Source organism: Athene noctua, chromosome 20, assembly GCF_965140245.1.
Source record: "Athene noctua chromosome 20, bAthNoc1.hap1.1, whole genome shotgun sequence".
Taxonomy (NCBI): Eukaryota; Metazoa; Chordata; class Aves; order Strigiformes; family Strigidae; genus Athene; species Athene noctua.
In genome coordinates this window covers 12,605,037-12,625,926 of record NC_134056.1, presented here as the reverse complement: position 1 = coordinate 12,625,926, position 20,890 = coordinate 12,605,037, and the positions used below count along the sequence as shown (strand labels likewise).

General features: G+C 46.2%; 1 protein-coding gene across 7 annotated transcripts in view; it reads right to left on the bottom strand.

Moving 5' to 3' along the window:
* The window catches only part of EXD3 (exonuclease 3'-5' domain containing 3), a 297,682-nt gene that overhangs the window by 115,900 nt on the left and 160,892 nt on the right, over positions 1–20,890 (bottom strand). For 6 of the 7 annotated variants that reach the window (XM_074923669.1, XM_074923672.1, XM_074923670.1 and 3 more), the window contains one exon: positions 20,449–20,580. In XM_074923669.1, the coding sequence (XP_074779770.1) occupies positions 20,449–20,580 (132 nt within the window). Of the gene's footprint in view, positions 1–19,779; positions 19,858–20,448; positions 20,581–20,890 lie in introns of those variants that run through there. The other variant, XM_074923674.1, reaches the window with a different exon arrangement.

Here is a 20,890-nt window from a genome sequence, read left to right as displayed (position 1 = left end):
TTGGGGTCACACATGAATGGTGTTAATGGCTTCGAACACCGAGGAGGGAAACCCAGAGTCCAGGTGTTCACTGGGCTGCATGGCCCACAGCTGCCACCAGCAGGTCCCTCCTGTGGCGTCTGGAGCATGGGAGCAGCCCAGACCGTGTCTGTGGGCCACTCGTTTCTCCTGGGTGCCTTAGGAATGCATTTTCAAGAGAAGAAGAAACAGATGCACTCACATGGCTGCTCCAAGCACAGAGAGAAAAAATCCCAAAGCGAGTGCGTGCAGAGCTGTCTCACGTGCCTTGGCCTCACCACATGAACACAGCGGAGCTTCACCTTCACATCTGCATCTGCACCCTGACCGCAAGCTGCCAAGCCTGTGCAGGCTAAATGCAAAGGCTGCCTGTCAAAGTTTCCTTTAAAACATCTCCAAGTTCCAAAAAGACAAAGAATTATGCTCTGTACTTCCAAGCGATCCATTATCGGTACAGAGGAGAGTTAAAAGTCTCTGTATTCACAGAGAAGAAAAGGAGTGATACAAAGTACTTCCATATCCCAAACTGGCTGTGATGAGAGCTTATCTCAAGGCAGGACTTTGAGGTCCCCTAGGTATCTTTCCAAGGCAATGTGGGTTCTTCCCTAATTTAGTAATCCCAGTTTGTCACTGGCTGTTTGTCTTCTGCCAAGGTAGATCACAAAGCAGAAGCTGCACACAAGAGATTTGTACCAAAGCACAGATATCAAATATTTCAGGGGAAAAAGTACTCTTGGCCCAAAGATTAGTGTGAGTTTCCAGCTGGAGATGGAACTTCAAAGCAGAGACTCAGATCTCTAACAAGGGAACAAGCTTGCTGAGAAACCTTTAATCATTGTCATTTGGACAAGCAATACACAAATAATCTCCCTTTCAGAGGTCTCCTGCTCCTGGGAAATAGCTGTTTTGCACTTTTATGTTTTGGAAAAATGTTACCTAGGCTTGAAGGGTTGATCTGAATTACATTTTTTACTTTAAACCTGAAATCAAGGCTTGCTGGCACAGAAGGGGGGAATCTGCAAAGACTATTCAATTGTCCAGATTCAGTCCCACTGTCTGTTTTTCTAACAGAAATCCCTCATTTCTCTTGCTGTTCACCTACTCTGAGGGCCAGGACCCCTCCAGGACTCTTCAGAGGGAGGCTGGCTCCCCAGTGCCTAGTTCTTCTTGGATACATCTGCTCTGGTCCCTGCTTTGCATTTTGCTTGTGCAAGAGCTCTCACGAACTTTACAGTCTCTCATGTACCGCTGTCCTCTTCCAGAAGGTCTTGGCACCTTTGTGTTCTACAACAAATAAAACATCCTTCTGATCTCACTGGTAAATGAACTCTCCGGAGCCTTCAAGCTCACCAGCAGTGAGCAGCTCAGGCACAATTATCTCACTGTTCTTCCAACTCTGGGACGCACAGGACAGGGCAGGATCTGAGGCTTGATTCATGCATTTAACATTAAATTATTTTAGGAACAGCCTTACTTGTATTGCATTGACAAAAGCTTGTTTCTTGGCCAGTTTACACTGAAACTCATGGGCCTGAACTCATGTCAGGAGTACGTCTTTACGCACTAATGACCACATGTCCTAATCCTAACTTCTCATACAAGAACTTGTGATTCAACTCGGTAACATTAGATTAAAATCTGCTAAATGTGTTGCAGTGTAAATCCCATGAGGGCCTTACTAACAAACACCACAAACGAGCTGCAGCACCCACAGTGCTGTAACAAATCATAGGTCTTACAGGAACACTGAAAATTCACACGACTTTTCTGCCTTCGAAGCTGGTTTCCTGACACAGACTTTAAGAATGTGTTTCCTCTGTAGGCTCAACAAATGCCTGAAACACGCTGGTGAGCCAAGGAGAACAGCTGCCTCTCTTCAGATTTGAACTACTTTCACCACCACCCTCAAAACCAAGCACAGGAGCGTTCTCATTATTAGAGAGGATAAGTGTTTGTGCTGAAAGAAAAATGTAAATTGCTCTAAGAGAGATGCCAAATTAGCACAAGTGACCCACAACCAGAAATGCAAAAATTCCCTAGTGGAGATTTAAAGGCAGTTGAATGTCTCAGCAAATTAGCTCCAAGGCTGCCATGATGACAAGCCTACTCTTGCACTCGTGCTACAATCACTATAAAACAGTTGTCACTCCAAAGCATTTCTGATTAATTTTTCTCTACTGCTGGGGAAAAAAATTGCAAAACGTCACCTTCATAAAACTGCCGGATGCGTGTGTTCGCTTAAATCATACAAGACCCTTCAGGTGACAAATGTCTCCCTTGTCCTCCTGGCTTTGTCAGTGCAAAGCCCTGCAAACCAGCTCCTTGGTACTTGAGTTGAGTCCTGAGTTTCTTCTAAGCCAGAATAACAATCCTGCTACACTCAGATGAGGTTTTGTAAAATGGATTATAGCACAAGAGAGGGAAGCAAGAGACACAGGCTGCCATGCAACAATACAGCAAATCCAGCAGCAAAGCTTCTGCTCTGGGATCAAAGGCCGTGCAGGCACATGACACGAAGCACTAACACAACACAAAATTCGGGAGACAGCTCGTATTCCATATAAAAAAAAATAATAAAAAATTCAAACTGACTTGTCCTGGCTGCCTTTTGGCTGGAAGGGTACTACCCGCCGGTGCTCCCTGACACATCAGTCCCCCTCTATCCCCTTCCAGCTGGCACTGGGGTAAATGATCCTCCCTTCACGCCAGCATGTAACCACACACCCAGCCCCGGGCCAGCCCCCCTGCACAGCCCGCTGGCCCGCAGCAGGAATGGTGGTAATGAATTTTTCCTCTCCAAATAGCCATCTGATCTGCACTCAGGCCTTCTAGGAAGAAAATGTCAGTTTTACACAGGTCTGTATGTCATTGTAAAGTGCCAAGCCTTCCTGTTTTTCCTTTCTCTGGTCAGTAAGGACTTACTATTTTTTCTCAGTATGACCATGCAGGCGCAGAAAAAAACCCAGAGGCCCAAAAGTGCTTTTGACAGAATGCTATGAGACTTAAAGTATTTGATTAGCAATTTTTCATGAGATAAGTATGAAAAGCACACCACAAGCACATAAGAAGCACCATGTCCACAAGATACAGAAGGGCTACAGTAACATGCACAGCATAGAAACACAGGATGCACAGAGAGAGAAAACCCTTTGGTGGCACTGACTGCTACTAAGGCTTTGTGAGAACACTGTTGTATGTCTCCATGAGCTGAAAAACTACAGTGTTACCATTATTAAAATATGCCCTATAAGGAGAAAAGCAGGACCAATGCTCCAAGGAAACATGTATGCAGTCTTATTCCCTTTCTAAAAATGAATCCTGATGAACATGTGACCTTTTTATGACTCCTTCCCTACTAACAAACTGGCTTCGCATAAAGAATGTGAATATACATTTGAAGTATATACTAGCAGAAACTGAATTGTGAAGATGTAAACTTCAGAATCTGTGCCAGAAATCTCCATTTATCAGTTGTTTCCACTCAGACAGGGGACAGAAATAAATTGACTGATTAATTCAACCTTTCAACTCCCAAGGTCTCCAATGAGCACCTTGAGTGAACTCTAATGAAGATGTAGATAAAGATTTGTTGACTGAGGCTGAATTCTTTTCAGCAGCCCAGAGGAGAGGGATTCATGAATGGCCCTAAACTTGGTGGGAGTTGGGTTGCTCATGTCCACAGTCACCAATAAAACATCCACATCTGGAGTTCCTCAGCAAGCAGTCTTAAAACCAACACAATGAACAAGCATAACAAAGCTGCAAGCTGTCTTCAGATGATTTCTATGCAGAAAAAAAAAAAAAAAAAGTATTAGTAAGAGGTTTGTACATTCCTTGTTCTCAGGGGAAAGCCCTAAAGGACATGCAGCAGGTCTACGCAATGCCTGGGTGACCCTGCACAGCGTGGGACGTGCTCTCTCCTCAAACAGCAGCTCCCCATTTGGGACCAGTCCACTCGTGCTGAGAGCCCGGCGGTGGCACTGCCAACGTGTCAGCCATCACACCACCACCTGAAACGCACGTCCGAAACGTGGCGCCTCAGCAGGACTTGCCCAGCTGTACTCCATCGGGATTTCAAGCGCAGGCAGGGCGGGTCCTCATACTGCACCCTCTGCGGGAGCTGAGAGCATCAGCAATGGAGACTGGGCAAGACAAGGAGCTGCTGCCCGACAGACAACAGCCCCAGCTCCCAGCAGAGCGGGCACCCCTGGGCCAGCAAAGCTGATACTGCCCAGCCCACCCTGCCCGTGTGTGCTTTCATCAGGCCCACGGCAGGATGTCACGGCACCAAGAGGAAAGTCCCATTCTGGTTTCTCTGGTGCCCTGAGCTGCAGCACACTGTTAAGTGTGACGAACACCTTTTCCTCTGGCTTTTCCTCCTCACTCCTGTCTCTACTTTCTCACTACCTGTTGGCTGATGCTTTTATAGTAAGTAGCAGCTATCACCACATCATCTGACTGCACCACAGGAAGACAGAAAGTCCCCAAAGGCCTAGTTTTCTTCCCAACTTTGTCATTTTGCTTTTGTATTTCAATTATTTTCCTAACAACAGGCTGTGGAGCCATGTAGATCATGGCAGCAGGCAGCAAGCAAGGAAGAGAGCTGTTGTTAGAAGCATAAGCTTTTCTCTAATGGCAGCTTGGAAAAGTACAGAATCGCATTTCTTGTCTAAATGTGCTCTGATTTGCAGTCTTCCATTAAGCGGTGAGTACACAGTTTCCCATAAAAGCCCACCGGCCTGTGAAAGAGCCCAAGAGAATCTTATTTCCTCTTTAACTTCCAAAAACCATTAACTACTCCCTCTTTATAACTGCCCCAACTGGTAGGGACTTTTGGAAACAAACCTCTTCAGCAGAGGAGCAGGAGCTGCGAGGCCGGAGGCAGCGGGGGCTGCAGCGGGGAAGCCACCCGGCAGCGTCCCCGTGCCCTGCTGCTGGCTCTGCGGCGTGGGGACCTGTGCCACAGCGGGGCCACTGCCTGAGCCCGTGGGCAGGTAAGCGGGGCCAGAAAGTGGCAGCTTTCTGCAGCTACAGGGAGTTTCCTGGAAGAGCGGCATGGCAAGCCCAGTCCTGGATGGCGCCTTGCTGCAGGACTCCCTCTCCTTGGCTGTAATTCCTCCATCTCAACAGCAAGTTCAGAAAATAACGTAATGAAAACAGTCTTTTTTTTTTTTCTCCTTTTTTTTTTTTCCCATTGCTCATTTTATTTTACTGAGCTACTGCGTATGGAGCCGAATCTTTATTTTGGCTCATGTCCTCTTGCAATATCATTACCCGCGCGCAAAGGAAAAGCCCTCTGGAGATTTCCAATCCAAACAGGCCCTTGTTTTATCTACAACTATTTGAGTACATGACCTCAGATAACCCCGTGGCCAACTGTGTGCCAAATTCAAACTGCAGCCATGGGAACTTTAAATACAGAGAAGATTTTCCAGCTTCCCTCCGAAGAGGAAGACGCCGAATTTCTTGCTCTCTTTGGGTCCGATGGAGCTGGGAGGCCAGGCTGTGCCCACAGGAGCACGTCCCCAGAGCTGTGGTGGCATCACCGTGCCACCACGTTCACCTCTGCCGCAGGAAGCTGTTCGGTTTAGGCAGCAGCACAACTGACCTCTGCCACGTACAAACAGTCACTGTCCCCTTTGCTTCTCAGGGTACTGCACCGGCTTCAGATTACTGAAAAGACAAACAGCTGCACTTGGGCCAACAGACTCATATGTAAGACTGTGTTTGGATTACTCTGGACAGGGGAGGTTTTTCATCTTCATTAGCCCGCTGTTCACAGCCATATCCGCAGTTTCTCACTGGGTCAGAGCCTCCTGCTCTCTACTGCTGTTTATGAATCTAAATAAATCAATTAATCTGGTATTTTGAATGAAACTCGGGAGACTTCGGCAGCTGGTGTTTTACAGACATTCAGTGCGCGGTGGGTACCTAACCCTGCAAGTCCTTGGGAAACACCAGCCCAGAGAATTTAGGCACCAGAATCGCCAGTAAGTGTTTTTCAACAGCAGGGACCACTTGCTTCTCAGATCAATACTTCATGTTACCACAAATACATTAATACAAAGAGGAAAGTAAATTCTAGAGCCAAACACAAGCACAGAGGAAAAAGTCTCAAGCTCTAGGAACAGCAGAGGAATTTGCTCTTGACAGTCTCCGTATCAGTTTCCGACACTGTCACACTGAACACATGCCCACATTATTATACGTTGGGAATCAACCTCAGCGAGAAGGGCACAGCCCGGTGACCCCTCGAGAGCTGCTCTGCTTCTCCTCACTGGGATTTCCGTGTCTGTGCAGTGGGGCACTCGCCTCTGTGGAGCCAGGCTGAGGACACGAGCTGGTTTCGCAAGCGGCTCTCCCAGCTGCACGCCGTTCACATCCCAGGGCACAGCAGGCTTCCCGGGCTCAGTGCAAACACAGAGTTTAAAATAAGCATTTAAGTGAAGGCAGCAGGGATGGAAGGCAGGACTTAAGACGCCAGGAATTGCTTCTGCACCTTGAGCAGCCCTGTGGCCTCTGTCGGGGCCCCTGGGCACTGCAGCTCCCGGAGCAAGACTGACTCGGTCCGCAGCTGCTGGGCAGGCTGGTCACACACACCCGGGGCACAGTTCGGTCGTATGCAACCATACATTCATATGCATTATCTAGAGGTCTCTGCATTTCAAGGCTGTTGTTATTTTGATCTTTACAACTCCTGGAAAAAATGAGTTCAATTAAGTCTCATCATTAGGAATTTACATAAGGTCACTTCAAGGCTTCTGCATTTCCTCTGGTTCAGATCTCAGTGCTCTTGGTGTTTCCCCTCTTCATTTATAACCTCGTTGCTGTAGGGCATTCCAAGTAAATCATCCACCACCAGTTTCCTCTCTTCAGCAACACCCATCAAGGTTTTCATTCAGGCTAAATGAAGCTTCAACTACTCTGTACAACAGTAGTCCAGTTAAAGGCACGGCGTCGTTTTGAGAGATGGCAGTTTTCCCCTCAACAAAAAAAATATATTATTTTAATACAGAAGAGAATGCATTAATTTTGATTCCTTTAGCAGGAGGAAAGATTTTGTTGCATTTGGTAGCACAAGCAAGAGCAATAAACCAATTCTTACATATTCTCTGGGAAATTCATTTGCTAATCACTGAGAAGAACCCTTTTCACTATGAATAAATTGAGAAATGCACTCTGCTTAGAAGCTGGGAACTGTATTCAGCCACGATGCAGGTGGCTGAGGGGGAGCACATCACCTTACCTGTGGTGAGGTGCACATCTACAAGCTGATCAAAGTGGTACAGTTTCTATTCACAGGGGAAAAAGCACCCCCCTGACTGCGCACTTAATGTATAAAGCTGAAGATCAAATTTGAACCAGAACAGATTTTGAACTGCCATAAAGGTCCAAAATTAATGGATATTAACAGGGTAAGGCTGAGACAGGCTGAGGCTTTATCTCCTGAGCTGAGACTGGACAAGCCACCCCCCCCGTGAGCCCCTCCCTGGCACGCTGCATGGCACCAGCCAGATTCTCTTCATTTGGCTGGGATGGAACAGACGTGGGCTGCCGAAGCGCCAGCCTGAGCTCTTTCAGCTGTGGGCTCACAAGGGTTTGGCCAGCGTAAGCCCGTGCTGACACAGCGGAGGCAGAGTCCTCTTGCCCCCCTCACGCACAGACGCACATCTGGGCAGCTGCAGAGAGAACCAGACGGGGGAACTGAGCTGGGTTAAAATTAACCATCTGGTTTTGACAGGTCCGTTTCAACTGGGATCATTTCCCTGATCCAGCGACCCTGCAGTTAAACAAGCACTTGTGTTGGGACAAGGGGGGCTTAGAGAGGCACCGGGGTAGGGGAGAGGTGAGAGGAGAGGCACAGCTTCATCTGGCAGGAGCGTCGCCTACACCAACCTAAAACTATCATGAAACAGACCCTCAAGTGATCTTTAAGTGTTCTTCGGCCTCTCCTCTGAAAATGGCACATAGGAGCCCAGCTCATTTCGGTATCATTCATATTCCTATTTGCAACCCATAAATATCACTGTACCATCATCACTACACACCGGGGAAGAATGAATCTTGTATCTCTGATACAGACCCTGGCTTAATTTTTCAAAGCCTTTCATATTTTTTTCACGACTTTCAAAAAGGATATTTTCAATGCTGAAATGCAAGAATGCCTCAAACTAGTGGGGATACTTTCCACCTAAACTTTCTCCTCTATTTATTCCATGTCCTCTACTGACACAGCTATCTCTCTTCTGCTAAGCAACCGGTTCTATACGCATGGATGAGTCTTTGCAACTGAAAAAATAACTAGGCTGATGCAGCTTAGGTAGGAGAATCTGACTGTGTGCATTCCTCCTGCGGCTGGCCCCAGGAAAAGGACACCCTGCCACTTTTAAACCTGGGAGGTCTTTGAGAGTTTGGCAGAAATCCCCTGGGAGGCCCGTCATTAGCCATTTAAAACTGTCTATAGTAATAGGGCTGAATTGAAGCGTTGGACAAAGCCCCTGCAGAGCTATCTGTCAGGAAAGGCTCCCGATACTGGCAGGGGCTGTTAACAGTAACAATGATGACAATATAGCAGGGATTTTCAGGGGTGGGGACTTCAAAGAAACCCTAAAGAGGTATTTTTCATTAAGAAGTAAGAAAGCAGCTGAGTACTGTTTTTGGCACTAAAGCTGAATATGAATGTTACTGCGGTAAGTCACAGATCAGCGACAGCATAAATTGACCCTGATTTAAATATGCATGTGCGGCTTTGCTGTCCTGCTCCCATTACATTGGTTCTGCATTACCTGGCCAAGAGAGCACCCCTGGACCGTCCCTCATGCTGCTCACCTTGGGATCCTTCAGGGCTTGTAAACATCCATAAGCAGCCAGCAAGCCCCTAACGACAGCTGCTATGTGCCACTGCTGTGACCTTACAGCCCGCCGGCCTGGTGCCATTAGATCAGGGTTTCAGCCTAAGCCCCATGGTCACTGCAGCCTCCCCACTGGCTGACACACCAGCTTAAACTGGGAGCGAGCCCACGTCTCTCTGTGCAGGAATGACATGGAAACCATGACATGGAAACTGCAGGCAGGTATCACAGAATCATTCAGGTTGGAAAGGACCCTCGGGATCATCGAGTCCAACCATCAGCCCTATTTTACAAAGTTCTCCCCTACACCACATCCCCCAACATCCCCTCACACATCTGGGGATGGTGCCTCCACCACCTCCCTGGGCCGAAGAAGAGTCAAGAGGGGCTGTTGGTCCACAGGGCCTTTTCTGCATTGAAACTCCAAATCTTTGGCTCTGTCAGGGAGAAAAGGAAGGCGATCATAAAAAAAATGTATAAGATGGACTTGCTGTAGCAGAAGTGTTTCATGGTGTCCTCCTAACCATGAGACTTTACTAATTACACTGTTGTTTACTGCATGGACCATGATGATGAGTCTGTGAAGAGAAGTGCACCAATAAAACCATAGACAAGAATATTCAGTCGGAAGCCATGGCCTGCCCTCACCAGCCTTCTCCCGGCTGAGATGACCCAATGGCTCTGCAACCCTACCAAGACCCAAACCTTGCATCCTCCTCTCAGGTGACCCATTTGCTTTGCCAGGCTGGGGCTTGCTCAGCTGGACGGGTTTAGGAGTGCTGTGTTGCTCGGGAGCCCAGTCCCACTGTAACCACCTGTGGCTTGTCTCCCTTTGAACTGAACCCAGGACCAGCTTTTCCTCCAACAGCCAAACCCTGAAGCTATCATATCAAGTCAGCACAGAGAAAGTGCCCTCGGGGTTTGCGGAGCAGATTGACTTTCACACCTCACTGGCCACACAGAAGAAACCCAATCTAAACAGCGTAACTTTGCATAACCGATTATTTTCACTGGGGTAATCCGAGCCCTCCAGTAAATGCCACTAAATGCCGCTGATCCAGGGAAGGCCCCGCTCAGGGGAGGAACGGCCCAACTGCAGAAGGCAGCCAGAGCCAAGGCTCCTCAGGGCGAGGAAAGGCTGGTCCCTGCTGCGGGATGGGTTTACTCCCAGGAGTGAAGGCTCAATCCTACGGCACAGGCCAGTGTCTGCACAGGAGGAAGCACAAGCAGCTTTTTAGTGCCCAACTCATTTATATAGTCAGAAATTGGAGTGAGCAAAAATAAGCCAAGGGAAGCATGCTAGCCTGAGCTGTGAGGCAGACTGGTGTGAAAGAAGCTGTCTGGCTTTACATGATGTCTTTTTAACTTTCTTTTCCATGATGTCCCACACATTTTGAGAGGCTTCAGCTTTCAGGCTGACTCCCCAGTGACCTATTATCCTTGCACATCGATCACTCCATCCTGTCACCAAACAGCCATTCACATGACCTTGTTTGTAGGGAACCGTGTTCCTTCTCTGACTCCTCTGTCACCAACTTCCTTCTCTCCAACCACCAGCTCATTTTCTCCTGCAGGACCCAGCTCAGTGATTCACCCTTCTTTAAAGTCCATGAAATCAGACTGTCAAATTAAAACCCTAACAGCTGCAGAGATCAGTGATCTGTCCACATCTCTGCAGGACACCCATACTTGCTGCCATGCCCCAGGCTCCAGCCAGAGGCACTGCCCTAGGATCCCAGAGGTGAAGCATCCCATGCCATCAGTACACCCGAGACGTAACTTGCTCCTGTGATCCTGTGTGACTACAAAGCAGGGATTCAGCTGCAATTGGGAACTCCCATTTCAGTTGGATCAGTCTCAACACATGGTTCCCCGCGTGCCTCCTCTGCAAGCATGAGCTGCAAACATGAAGGATGGACAAATGGGTGGGGGACAAGGGGTGCTGGGCCACCCTCCTGGCTGCAAGACACCTGACTGTAACCACAGTTCACAACCAACATTTTAAAGGGCAGTTAGGAAAATAAACCTGGCTGTGCTCACCTTAAACACATTATATTCTTCTATTTCACTAAAACGTCTCAGTATAAGTAGCTCCTGCAGAAACCACCAAGAGAAAAGCCAAGTAGGAGTGGGAATAGATAAGTTATTGGAGATGAGAGATAAAGAGGCTTTTACCTGCATCATCTCCCAGCACTTCCCTGAATAAAACGATGACCAACTCAGACTGTGTATCTTGCATTAAGACAGGTAAATAATCTAAATCCACTTGTCCAGAGAAAACATAATGACGCACAGGAAGCATGCCCTGAATGTTACATTTTCTACCTTTGCCAAAACTCCTATGTTGTCATTTCTCCCTCTAAGCTATCACTCCTGGTGTCAGAAAATGGAGAGTACCAGGCTGTCCACTAGAAGAAAAAATTCTGTGCCGTTGGGAGACTTTGTTCCAGATTAGCACACTCTCAGATAAGCTCACCATAAAAACCTTCCTGCTACCAAGGGATTTCTGTTGCCTTCGTGGGGGAAGAGAGAGAAAAATTTAACCAGAGCCTCTTATAAATGACTGATTCAATGACAGCATCCATGCCTTGCTCAGCAAAATCTTCCCTTGGGCTTACAGCACACAATATAGCTGTTATTTCATCAAGATTACTGTAAAATATCATCTTAAAGACTGACTGTGGATTGAGAAACTCATTTAAAAGCTTTCTGATTCTCTTTTCACCAGGATACAGCTTTACCTGTCCCTGTAGCACTATATGATCCTTGGATGAAAAGGTTTACAGAAACACAAAATGGTCTCTTCTTCAAGCAAGTCATTCAGACCACGTGCACAAAGTCTTCCTGAAAAGCCCAAACCCTACACATACTGCTTAATATCTTCACCATTAGCTGAAAATGTCTTCACAGCAGTAGCTGAAGGAGATCATGTACTGTATCCCACAGGGATCCACAGTCGTACGGTTTTGGCATAGGGTGTCATCTCCTATTATTAATTCTACAAATAACAGATATAGTTCATTTTATGACAGTAGGAAGTTCCACAGTTTAACGCCTAAAGGTCTTCAGATAAATGTGCTGAGCAATTACAGATATGGCAAATTCTACAATGAAGCCAAGTATGTGTAGCTCAGTGTATAATGCTGACTCAAAAGAAAGCTTCAGAAATGCCTAGAGATCACACATTCTTCTGAAGGAACAAAGGTCTGCTGCCGGTACCAACAGCTGCCCAGGCACACACTGCAAATCTTGGATGACTGCAAAACTGTTCATTTCCCATGAAGCACGTAGCAGGATTTAATTGCATTTGCAACAACAGGAAAACGGTTTTGTGCAGGATTCTCAACAAGAATTGGGAAAACATTGCCGTGATACTACCTGTGCTAGGAGATGGCTCAAACTGTTTAGAAGGCTCCTATCTGACACTATTCAATCAACTTGATCTATGAAGTGAAAACAAAGCCCTGGAGGCCTTCAAATCTGTTCAAATCACCTCACCTAACTACCAATGAAGCTAGTCACTCCATGAGAAAACAAGAACTTTGACATGACATTATTTAACTTTTAGTGTACGAGGTCTCTCAAATAATGAGACCCACTGATTCTATTGCTGGTTTATATGTAGGATTATCATCCTGAGAACCCACCAGTATAAATACACAGCCATTCAAACACCAGGAGTTGGACATCCCATCCTTACCATGACATACAAACAAAGGGCATTATAAGGGCACCAATGTCAAAAAGGAGGAGAAACTCCACAGTGTATAAAACATGGGAATTTTGACTTCTTGACACAGTCAATACACTGAACTCTGACCTCAGGAGGCACAGGGGACTGGAAACCAACAGAACTTAGATTGGCTACAAATCTCTTGTTTTCTCATGACATTTGAGAGAAAACATGGGGACGGTTTCTTAGGGACACTTGGGAGTTATAGCTGTGTCACTGCCTTCTCCAGAGAGTTCTTCGCTTTCCTTACAGTCACTCCATCACTGTCACCCACTGACCTTTCATTACTTTCTCCCAGTGCACCAGCATCGCTGCTGACCAATGCACTTCACAATCTGTCCAAACCCATGAGAGGAAGAAAAAGCCTTGTACAGAACTGTATAAAAGGACATTTACTCTGCACTACATTGTGTCTTCTTTTCTGTGCTAGTCTAAATACAAGTGCTGTTTTCACTGCCAATCGTTGTTTGCTTGTGCTGTTTCCACTGGCTAAAACCAGCATTTTTCCAGAGTTAGTGTTGCCCTCCAGGAAAAAACACACATTCATACCTTTCTTGCATTTAGCACAGGAGAACAAAACTGATTCCCAGGAATAAGGATGACTTCCTCAAAAGAAAACATTTGCTGTCAAAACTCAGAGGTTTGACCTATAAAGCTAATTTGGCATCACCATTTTGAGCACTGTAATACATAACAACGTGAAAAATTAACAGCTTCCCCCCCCAAGTTTAAGATCTGCCTGCATCTCTGCAAGTGAAGAGAAAGGAAATAAATACACAAACTGAAACCTCACATACAGTCTCTCACATGCACACACAAAAAGAACCTAAAGGCAAAGATCTGTGAAGAAAATTTCACTGGAAATCAAGCTTTTGCAGACACTGACAAAGAAAGTCTGCAACATGAGACCGTCTTCCCTGAAGAAACACAGCTGATCTGCTGCATTCCCATATCTGACTTCCAGTGGTCTGTGTAAAACATAAACTTCACGCTAACCCTATGAAAACAGTCAACATGCTAGAGAGACAACAGTCTGCTCCGAGCTGGTGAAAGGGGAAAAAAAAAGTCTCAGGCTGTCATTCTTCCCTTGCTGTGACCTTCATGCTCCACTGAATTTCTGAAGATACTGAAATCTTGGCAGGGAAGTGTACAGTCTGTGGGAACCAGGCAGCACTGTCCAGGCTCACTGGTGAGAATTAGGCCCAGTTGAGCCCTTTTACTGGGGGGCTCTGAGCTTTACGTGGACAGCAGCACAGTGCTAAGCAAGCTACAGGCCAAGAATTTTACAGGATACACGCACACGTGTATCGCACGGCGGAGCTGCCCACCCTCCTGCCCTGCACCCCCGGGGGCGGCTCGCTCGGCTCCCACTGGGATCTCCAGCTGGACGAGGCAGGTTGCTTTGCTGTGCCCCCACACCCCTGCACGGGATGGAGACCACTCGCTATGAGTTCCCAAAAATCTAAACTGGAGACTCAAAAAGAACATAATTCACCACGACAAATTACCACAAACCCTGATGCTATTTAACAACTGTCATGTAGAGCCACTCCAAATAAAAAGAGCTACGTCCCTCTGAATGAAACACTGCTGCAACAGGGCTAGGTGCACTCACGACTGAATGCTCACATTCAGACAGTCCCAGGACAAGTACCTTTTGAGGTCAATTCGCTCCCTCAACAATGTCCGCAGAGGCAGAATAATACCAGCTGTGCTTCCTGGCCAGAGTCTCAGCAGTACAAGTTGCAGATTACATCTAAATTGCCAAGCCCAGGATAAACAAAAAGATTAAGAGGGCCTTACCCTTTGTGTCGAACAATCACACTCTGAAGCAAGAAATCACAGCCCACGTAGTGGGTAAGCACAGGGCTGAGTTTTCAGTTTGGGTTAAAGGCTGGTGAGGAGTAAGCAGCGAACTCACACATCTGGGGAAACCACAGATGCTGTTAATCACAGGTTTTCCTGACCTGTAGGTGCTGACAAATTGCATCCTATGGATGAACCTTTTATTAAACCACAGAGGGTTTCAAAATTATATTGTCTTTCTCAGCATTCCCAAGTCAACAAAATCCAATGCACATGACCCTTCTTAATTCTTCATTTAGATGGTGACGTGGCCCCTTCCAAAGAGATTTCAGGGCTGAAAGGAAGTAAATAGGGACATGATGTTACGTCAGTGGGAGGCATCTCAAAAGCTGAAACGTAGGCTTCAAGAATTGACATTTCCAAAATTCTTTGATGATCGCCTCAGCCCCATTTCAGTTGCAGATGCGTTTTGTCCTAAGCAACTCCTGAGACAAATCCCTCGCTGTCTGCTGGGGCAGAAACATTTTACGAAATGCGTACCCTTTGAATTCTGCGGGTTTTTCACTGCACATGGGGAAGGACAACTGGTACATTTAAAAGAATAACATGACTGTTGCTCAGGCCAGGAAAGGTGACCACAAAACAAAATTGTCCTAGCCCCAATTCCATGACACGCTAAAGCAGATAGATAGCTGCTCAGCTCACAAGTTAGTGAGAAAGATGATGTCTGGCAGTTCTCATCATCATCTGGACCGACAGAGCAACCCACATAAAAGGAACAAAAAAGCCTGCTGATCAGATTGGTGTGACAGAGGCTCATGAGAGACATGCACATTTTCAATCTAAATGACAGCTTGAGGGATCTATATTACTAATTATCGACTAATATTGCCAGAGTTCCCAGGCTGGCTTCAAAGGTTCTCGCAAAGTGCCCCAAGCACAGGGTTTTTCATCTAATCATAAGGCCTTTTTCTTTGTCCCTGCTAAATGGATTGCTCCATACTGGGCTCCCTCTGCGTAAATCAGCCTGCACATGATGAGCTTTGCAGCAATGAAATTCGTTACCTTAACCACAAAAAACCAGAAACATTTGCTGCAACTGTTAGAACACTTTTGTACCTAATTTAAAAAAAAATGGTGGTTTCCTCTCTTCCTCCCCTCCCTCCTTCCCACCGACTCCTAATCCCATGCTAACACCTTTCTAAAAGGCTGGGGTGAGCAGCTTTGAAACTGAAAGAGCAGGGAAGCGAGGGGGAAAAAAAAGATATCAGATCTCCAGACAATGAAATAAAGCAGCTATCTCTCACATCCTGCAACGCTCAGGCTGAGGTCATAAGTTAAACAGGACATCAGAATAGGTGATGTAATTTGCTTATTTAGGATCACAGCATTCAGTGAAGTGAAAGAGACAACTTACTTGAATTTGCAGATAATCCTGTAACAAATGCAGGGCTGTTCAGTTGCAGAAACTGCATCTGGAGCCTGAGATTTCTTTTCCCTGCACATTTATTTTTGCAGGGGATATAATTGCAATCATTTTTCCTTGCAGGAAAGCCTTCAAACCTCACCTGGGATCAGCCACCCATTGCGTTAGGTATTGTTCAAACAGGGTCCCTGCCCCAGACAGCTTAAAGGCTAAAGGGTCAAGTCAAACAGAGGGTGGGAAAGGAAAGAGAGGCCCAAAGGGAGGCAGGGAGGTGGCACAGCAACACATCACAGGACCCAGTTCCCCCAGCCCACTCCCTCCCCTTGAACAAGAGCAAAGCTTCGGACTCAAAATTGAGCTGAGCAGCAGTTACACCTTCAAGTAAAGCACAACTCAGCTTTTCTGAAGACAGACAGGCCCTTCTGGCTCCAAATCTGTCTGCAGAGACTCAAACCAGCAAGAATTTTACAGCAGTTATAAACCTTTAACAACAAGGTTCTTCTATAACAGGAGTAATTTATCTGTGATCCTGTACCAACACTGAACATGCTGTTTTCCCTTCAAACGGTCATGACAAACACTTGTGATATAAAGATTTAAAGCTAACAACTTGCACTGTTTATCTCCTCAGTTTATCACCATTCAAACTGTAATTTCATCCTGTCAGTGCCGCACAGAGCGGCATTACTCACAACGGAGGGCTGCCAGCCCCTTGCCTGAATTTATCTTCAACACAAGTGTTTTCTCATTGACAAGAAGTCGGCTAGACCAGACACCATACCTTACCCAAACAAAGCAAAACATCCTGGGTAGCTCGGGCTCATGGAGAAAGAGACAGTAGATGAAGAGGCAGGGCGCACACTGCCAGGTCAGTAGATGCAGCCTGCACATGCTTCCGATGGATTGTCAGTCAGACGGCACAGAAAAGCAAGATGGAAGTAGCCAAGCAGTCACCCAGGTAGTATCTGCCAGAACATGTCTGTTTGCAAGAGTTTCTTTATGAGACTGAAATGGAGTTCACGTCCTCCTGCTGTCCTAGCAGGCCATAGCTGAGTGTCAAAGCAGGCGCAGGCATGTCCCACGCACGGACACCACATCTGAGTGAGGGTGGCTGCGGCACCAGGAGGGGTGGGGGATGACCTCCTCCCTGAATGGACAGACCTGTGAGAGGGGCCAAATTTCATCCCCCCCTTTAAAAATGACCTAGACATCAGATGTTTGTATCCATAACCGCAGCCATCCAGTAGGTCACCTTCCTTAGCATGTTTTGGGTTTTTTTCCTTTCCTAAATGCAAGTTCCGTGTTAGAACCTGCTCCAAGATGTCAAAAGCAGAGGATCACTGATCTTCCACCCAAGCCAGTTTGCTGGCTGACCCTAAGACTGCTTACAACAGCCCCAGACAACTCCACAAAGACTTGTGTAAGGGACCAATGTGCCGAACTTATCACATAAGAACACTTTCCACCATGCATTTCACATCACCCCTTTCTGAAGGAGCTACTTTTGGATACCTGAAAAGGAAAAAAGCTGTATACAAGATATTTAAATGTGTGCAGAGGTGACAGACAAAAGACATTTGGATTTCAAATACAGGAAATGTGTTTATTTCAAATTATTTTAAGGCTATGAAACGTTGGACTTCTGAGGGTATTTTTGTATGTCACCAAAAGACAGAATTCATTTTATTTTCACTCAGCCCCCCTAAAATGTTCCTCAACAAAGGCAACACCAGGCCTGGCTAAAGCTGCTGTACACAGGTGGTCTCTCTATGACCATCACAGAGTCCTTAAGATGCAGCAGTTGAGAGACACATGTAACAAGAAGATCATACTGGGCAGGGCATAACTGACACTGCCAGCAGCAGTCTCCACTTTTGGAGCCTTTAACCAGAGCAACCAATTTGAAGCCCAGCACAACTGAGAGAAAAAATGCTGAGAAGCCCAGGGGTGAAATTCTCCATGCACTTGCTGCTCTAAGTCAGACAGAGGCAACTGGTATTTGCCATTGTTTTAACAGAAAAAGGCAGTATTTTAGCAGGGTTACAAAGCAAGCCCATTCTTTATATCTGCAAAAGAGGCACTGTCCATCCCTGCTGAGGGAGCTGACAGAGGAAACATATTTTACAGCAATCTTGGGTACAACATTGAATTGGGACCTATTTTTACCGTGTGCACTGCACTACACACATTAATTGTTACAGCAACAATATTTGCTGACATATTCACTCAAATCATTTACAGAACAGAAGCCCAAGAGACAAAACAAGCCCTCGCTCCACGAGACAGCAGAGTCAGGCAGGATGCCACATTGCTTCCTGTGACACACAGAAAACGTTTATGTGCAGCGGCTGATGGCGGCCGATAACCCGGCTCCAGGGCTGCCCCTCGCTGCCGGGCCCAGCTCAGACACCGGCTGCCGAGCTCGGCGCAGGCGCGGGAGGAGAGCGGCCCAGGTTACGGATCAGGATTATCTGTCCTCTTCCTTCTGCGAGCACTTGGGTGTTTCTGGAGACCCCGACTTGCAGGCCACCAGCACTCCCCTGCTACAGGAGAGCCGAAATCCTTGGTCATCCATTAGCAATGCACATTTCTGCAAAGAGGCGGCAGACCTCAAAGCAGTTTGCAAGCCCCGAGGTCTGTAACCCAGTTAAAGACCAGAACAGGCAGTATGGAAGGCACAGCTCAGCACTTGAAGGATGTAGCCTCCATCCTAATTAAGTCCAATTAGGTTTGCAGAAAGAAGTTACGAATGAAATGCTGAGGTCTCTGTTGGCCACAGTGGCCTCAGAGCACCCTCTTAAAGGAGCAATCTGGCATTTTTTCCATGGGCAGTCAGTACTCTGCAGCATGATCCTTCCCAGCCTGCTGCCTGCTGCTCCCCCCTCACACACAGAGGTGCTGAGCGCCGCAGGGCCCAGCGCCCCGGGGTACCCAGCCATCTGCCGCTCTAAGAGCTTTGGTTCTCCTCCCCTACAACAGCAACTTGTACGGTCTGTAGGGGACAGCTGAACAAAATCAGCTCTAAAATGCCAAAGCCTTAAATGTAGGTAAATATATGATTCAGAACACAGAGCAGTTTGACAAATAATAGCACCTTCCCATGCCGAGCGGTATAAAACATGCAGCTGTTCTACCACCACAATTTACAGGGAAGGCATTTCTCCTGGAAGTAAGAGAACACACAGTATATATTCCTAGCCAGATTGATTACCCCTATTTATATTGTAAACTAAGACAGCACATACTAAAAAGCTATATAGTTAAACAGTTCCAGACTCTGGATCATGGGCAAGGGGTCAGTTTTCTATCATATGCTGCAGAGTCTTCTGCATTTATTACAGATATTACAGAGTTTTCTGCAGCATTTTTTTTTTTTTTCGTCTGCTTATTCTTGTGGTATTTCAACAACAACAATCAGGAAGAATGGGATCTCAGGGAACTGGAGAATCAACAAGGTTTTTTATAAAGGCTTTTTTAAAACAGCAAAGAGGCCAGTGTGTCACCATATGACAAATGCAACATGTTGTTGGATAAATAAAACCGCAGGACAGAATGCAATATCTTATATCTGAATATATACATTTATCCTGAAGTAAGATCAATCCATATTATGTCGATCCAATCTGCATGGTGTTACATCATTCTCCTCATAGACAACCTGCACAGCTGGACAACTCTCATTTTCTCTGTAAGTTACAGATACAGTTTTAACAACTGACATCAGATATAAGCAGAGGTCTAGAAAATGCTCTCTGGTCTGTTTGCCCAGAAGTCATTTCTATTCCTACAACACTTGTGCTGTTCCACCAGGGCAGGAGACCCCACGAGCTCAACCGCAAGGCACTGAGCCAGACTTAACTGAAGTGCTCAGCTGGCTTGTTTATTCCTCAGAGAAAGCTCCTTTTCTAGCCAGATTTGCAGTTTCTTCTTTTTCTTTCTTTAAACCCTGATAAGATGAGAGGTGTTGAAGTTGCAAGTTGGTTTATATTACAGTTTTTGAAGGGATAGGTTTCAGCGTGTTACTGTAACAAATACAAGAGTGAAATTGGAAGAGATGGAGATTTGAGCTAACACAATTAAAAATTCTTTTTAACAACAATCCACAGATATCCAGTGCCAAACACAATCTGGAATCATCAACTAGCATGGACATGAATTAACCTAATAGCTTCTGGAAAAAAAAAAAAAAAGTCCTAAAAAAAAAAAAATCCTCCTATTAAAGTAATTAAGTGTTATCAGAATCAGAGCACCATAATTAAACATGGTTTATAATTAAAACAGCATGTGTCCTCGACAGAGAACACAGCAACAAAGAGACTATAACCATGATAGCCAATGCCAAAACACAAGCCAAGTACCAAAAATCAGAAAACCAGCAGAGTTTCTAGCAAAGCTGCAGATGAAGTGCCTCTGCTCTTCTGACTTAGTCATCAACACTTCTGAGCACACTCAGAACTCCTCACAGCTTTGTAAGATGTTGCCAAAGTTCAAGCAGAAATCTTGGGAACCAAGTGGAAGACACTGAGTGCAAGACCCAAAAAGCTGAAGTAGTGTCTGCTGTGCATGAAACAGCGAGCAAACTTGAACTTTAACTCAAACAAGCCTTGTCCTACCTGGCAGCGGCTGAAGATATCCGCCAGGGATACTTGAACGTTGAAGTGCTTCAGAACCTGCAGGGCCTGTTCTTTTGCCTTTTCTGAGCAGTTCACGGAGAAACACCTTCCTTCTGCTACCTGGGACTGCAGCTTCGAAAGACAAGGCATAAATCAAATTGACAATAAATGAGGCACTCCATGCACCACGATCTGTGGGGCTTTTCCTAATACACTTCACTTGGTTTTAACTACAAACAGTATTTGGAGTTAGTATGTATTTACAGCCTTGAGTTTTATCTAACAGGTTGAAATGCTGGGGTTTCAACCCCAAGCCCCAAATGAAGGTTGACATATGGGTGATTCCCACAGCCCTTCCCCAAGGGGGGTGAGTTTCCCTTTAGGCTTCCCTCCAGGGTGCTCTGGCCTGGCAGACAGAGCCGTTGGGTAAAGGAGCCCCAGG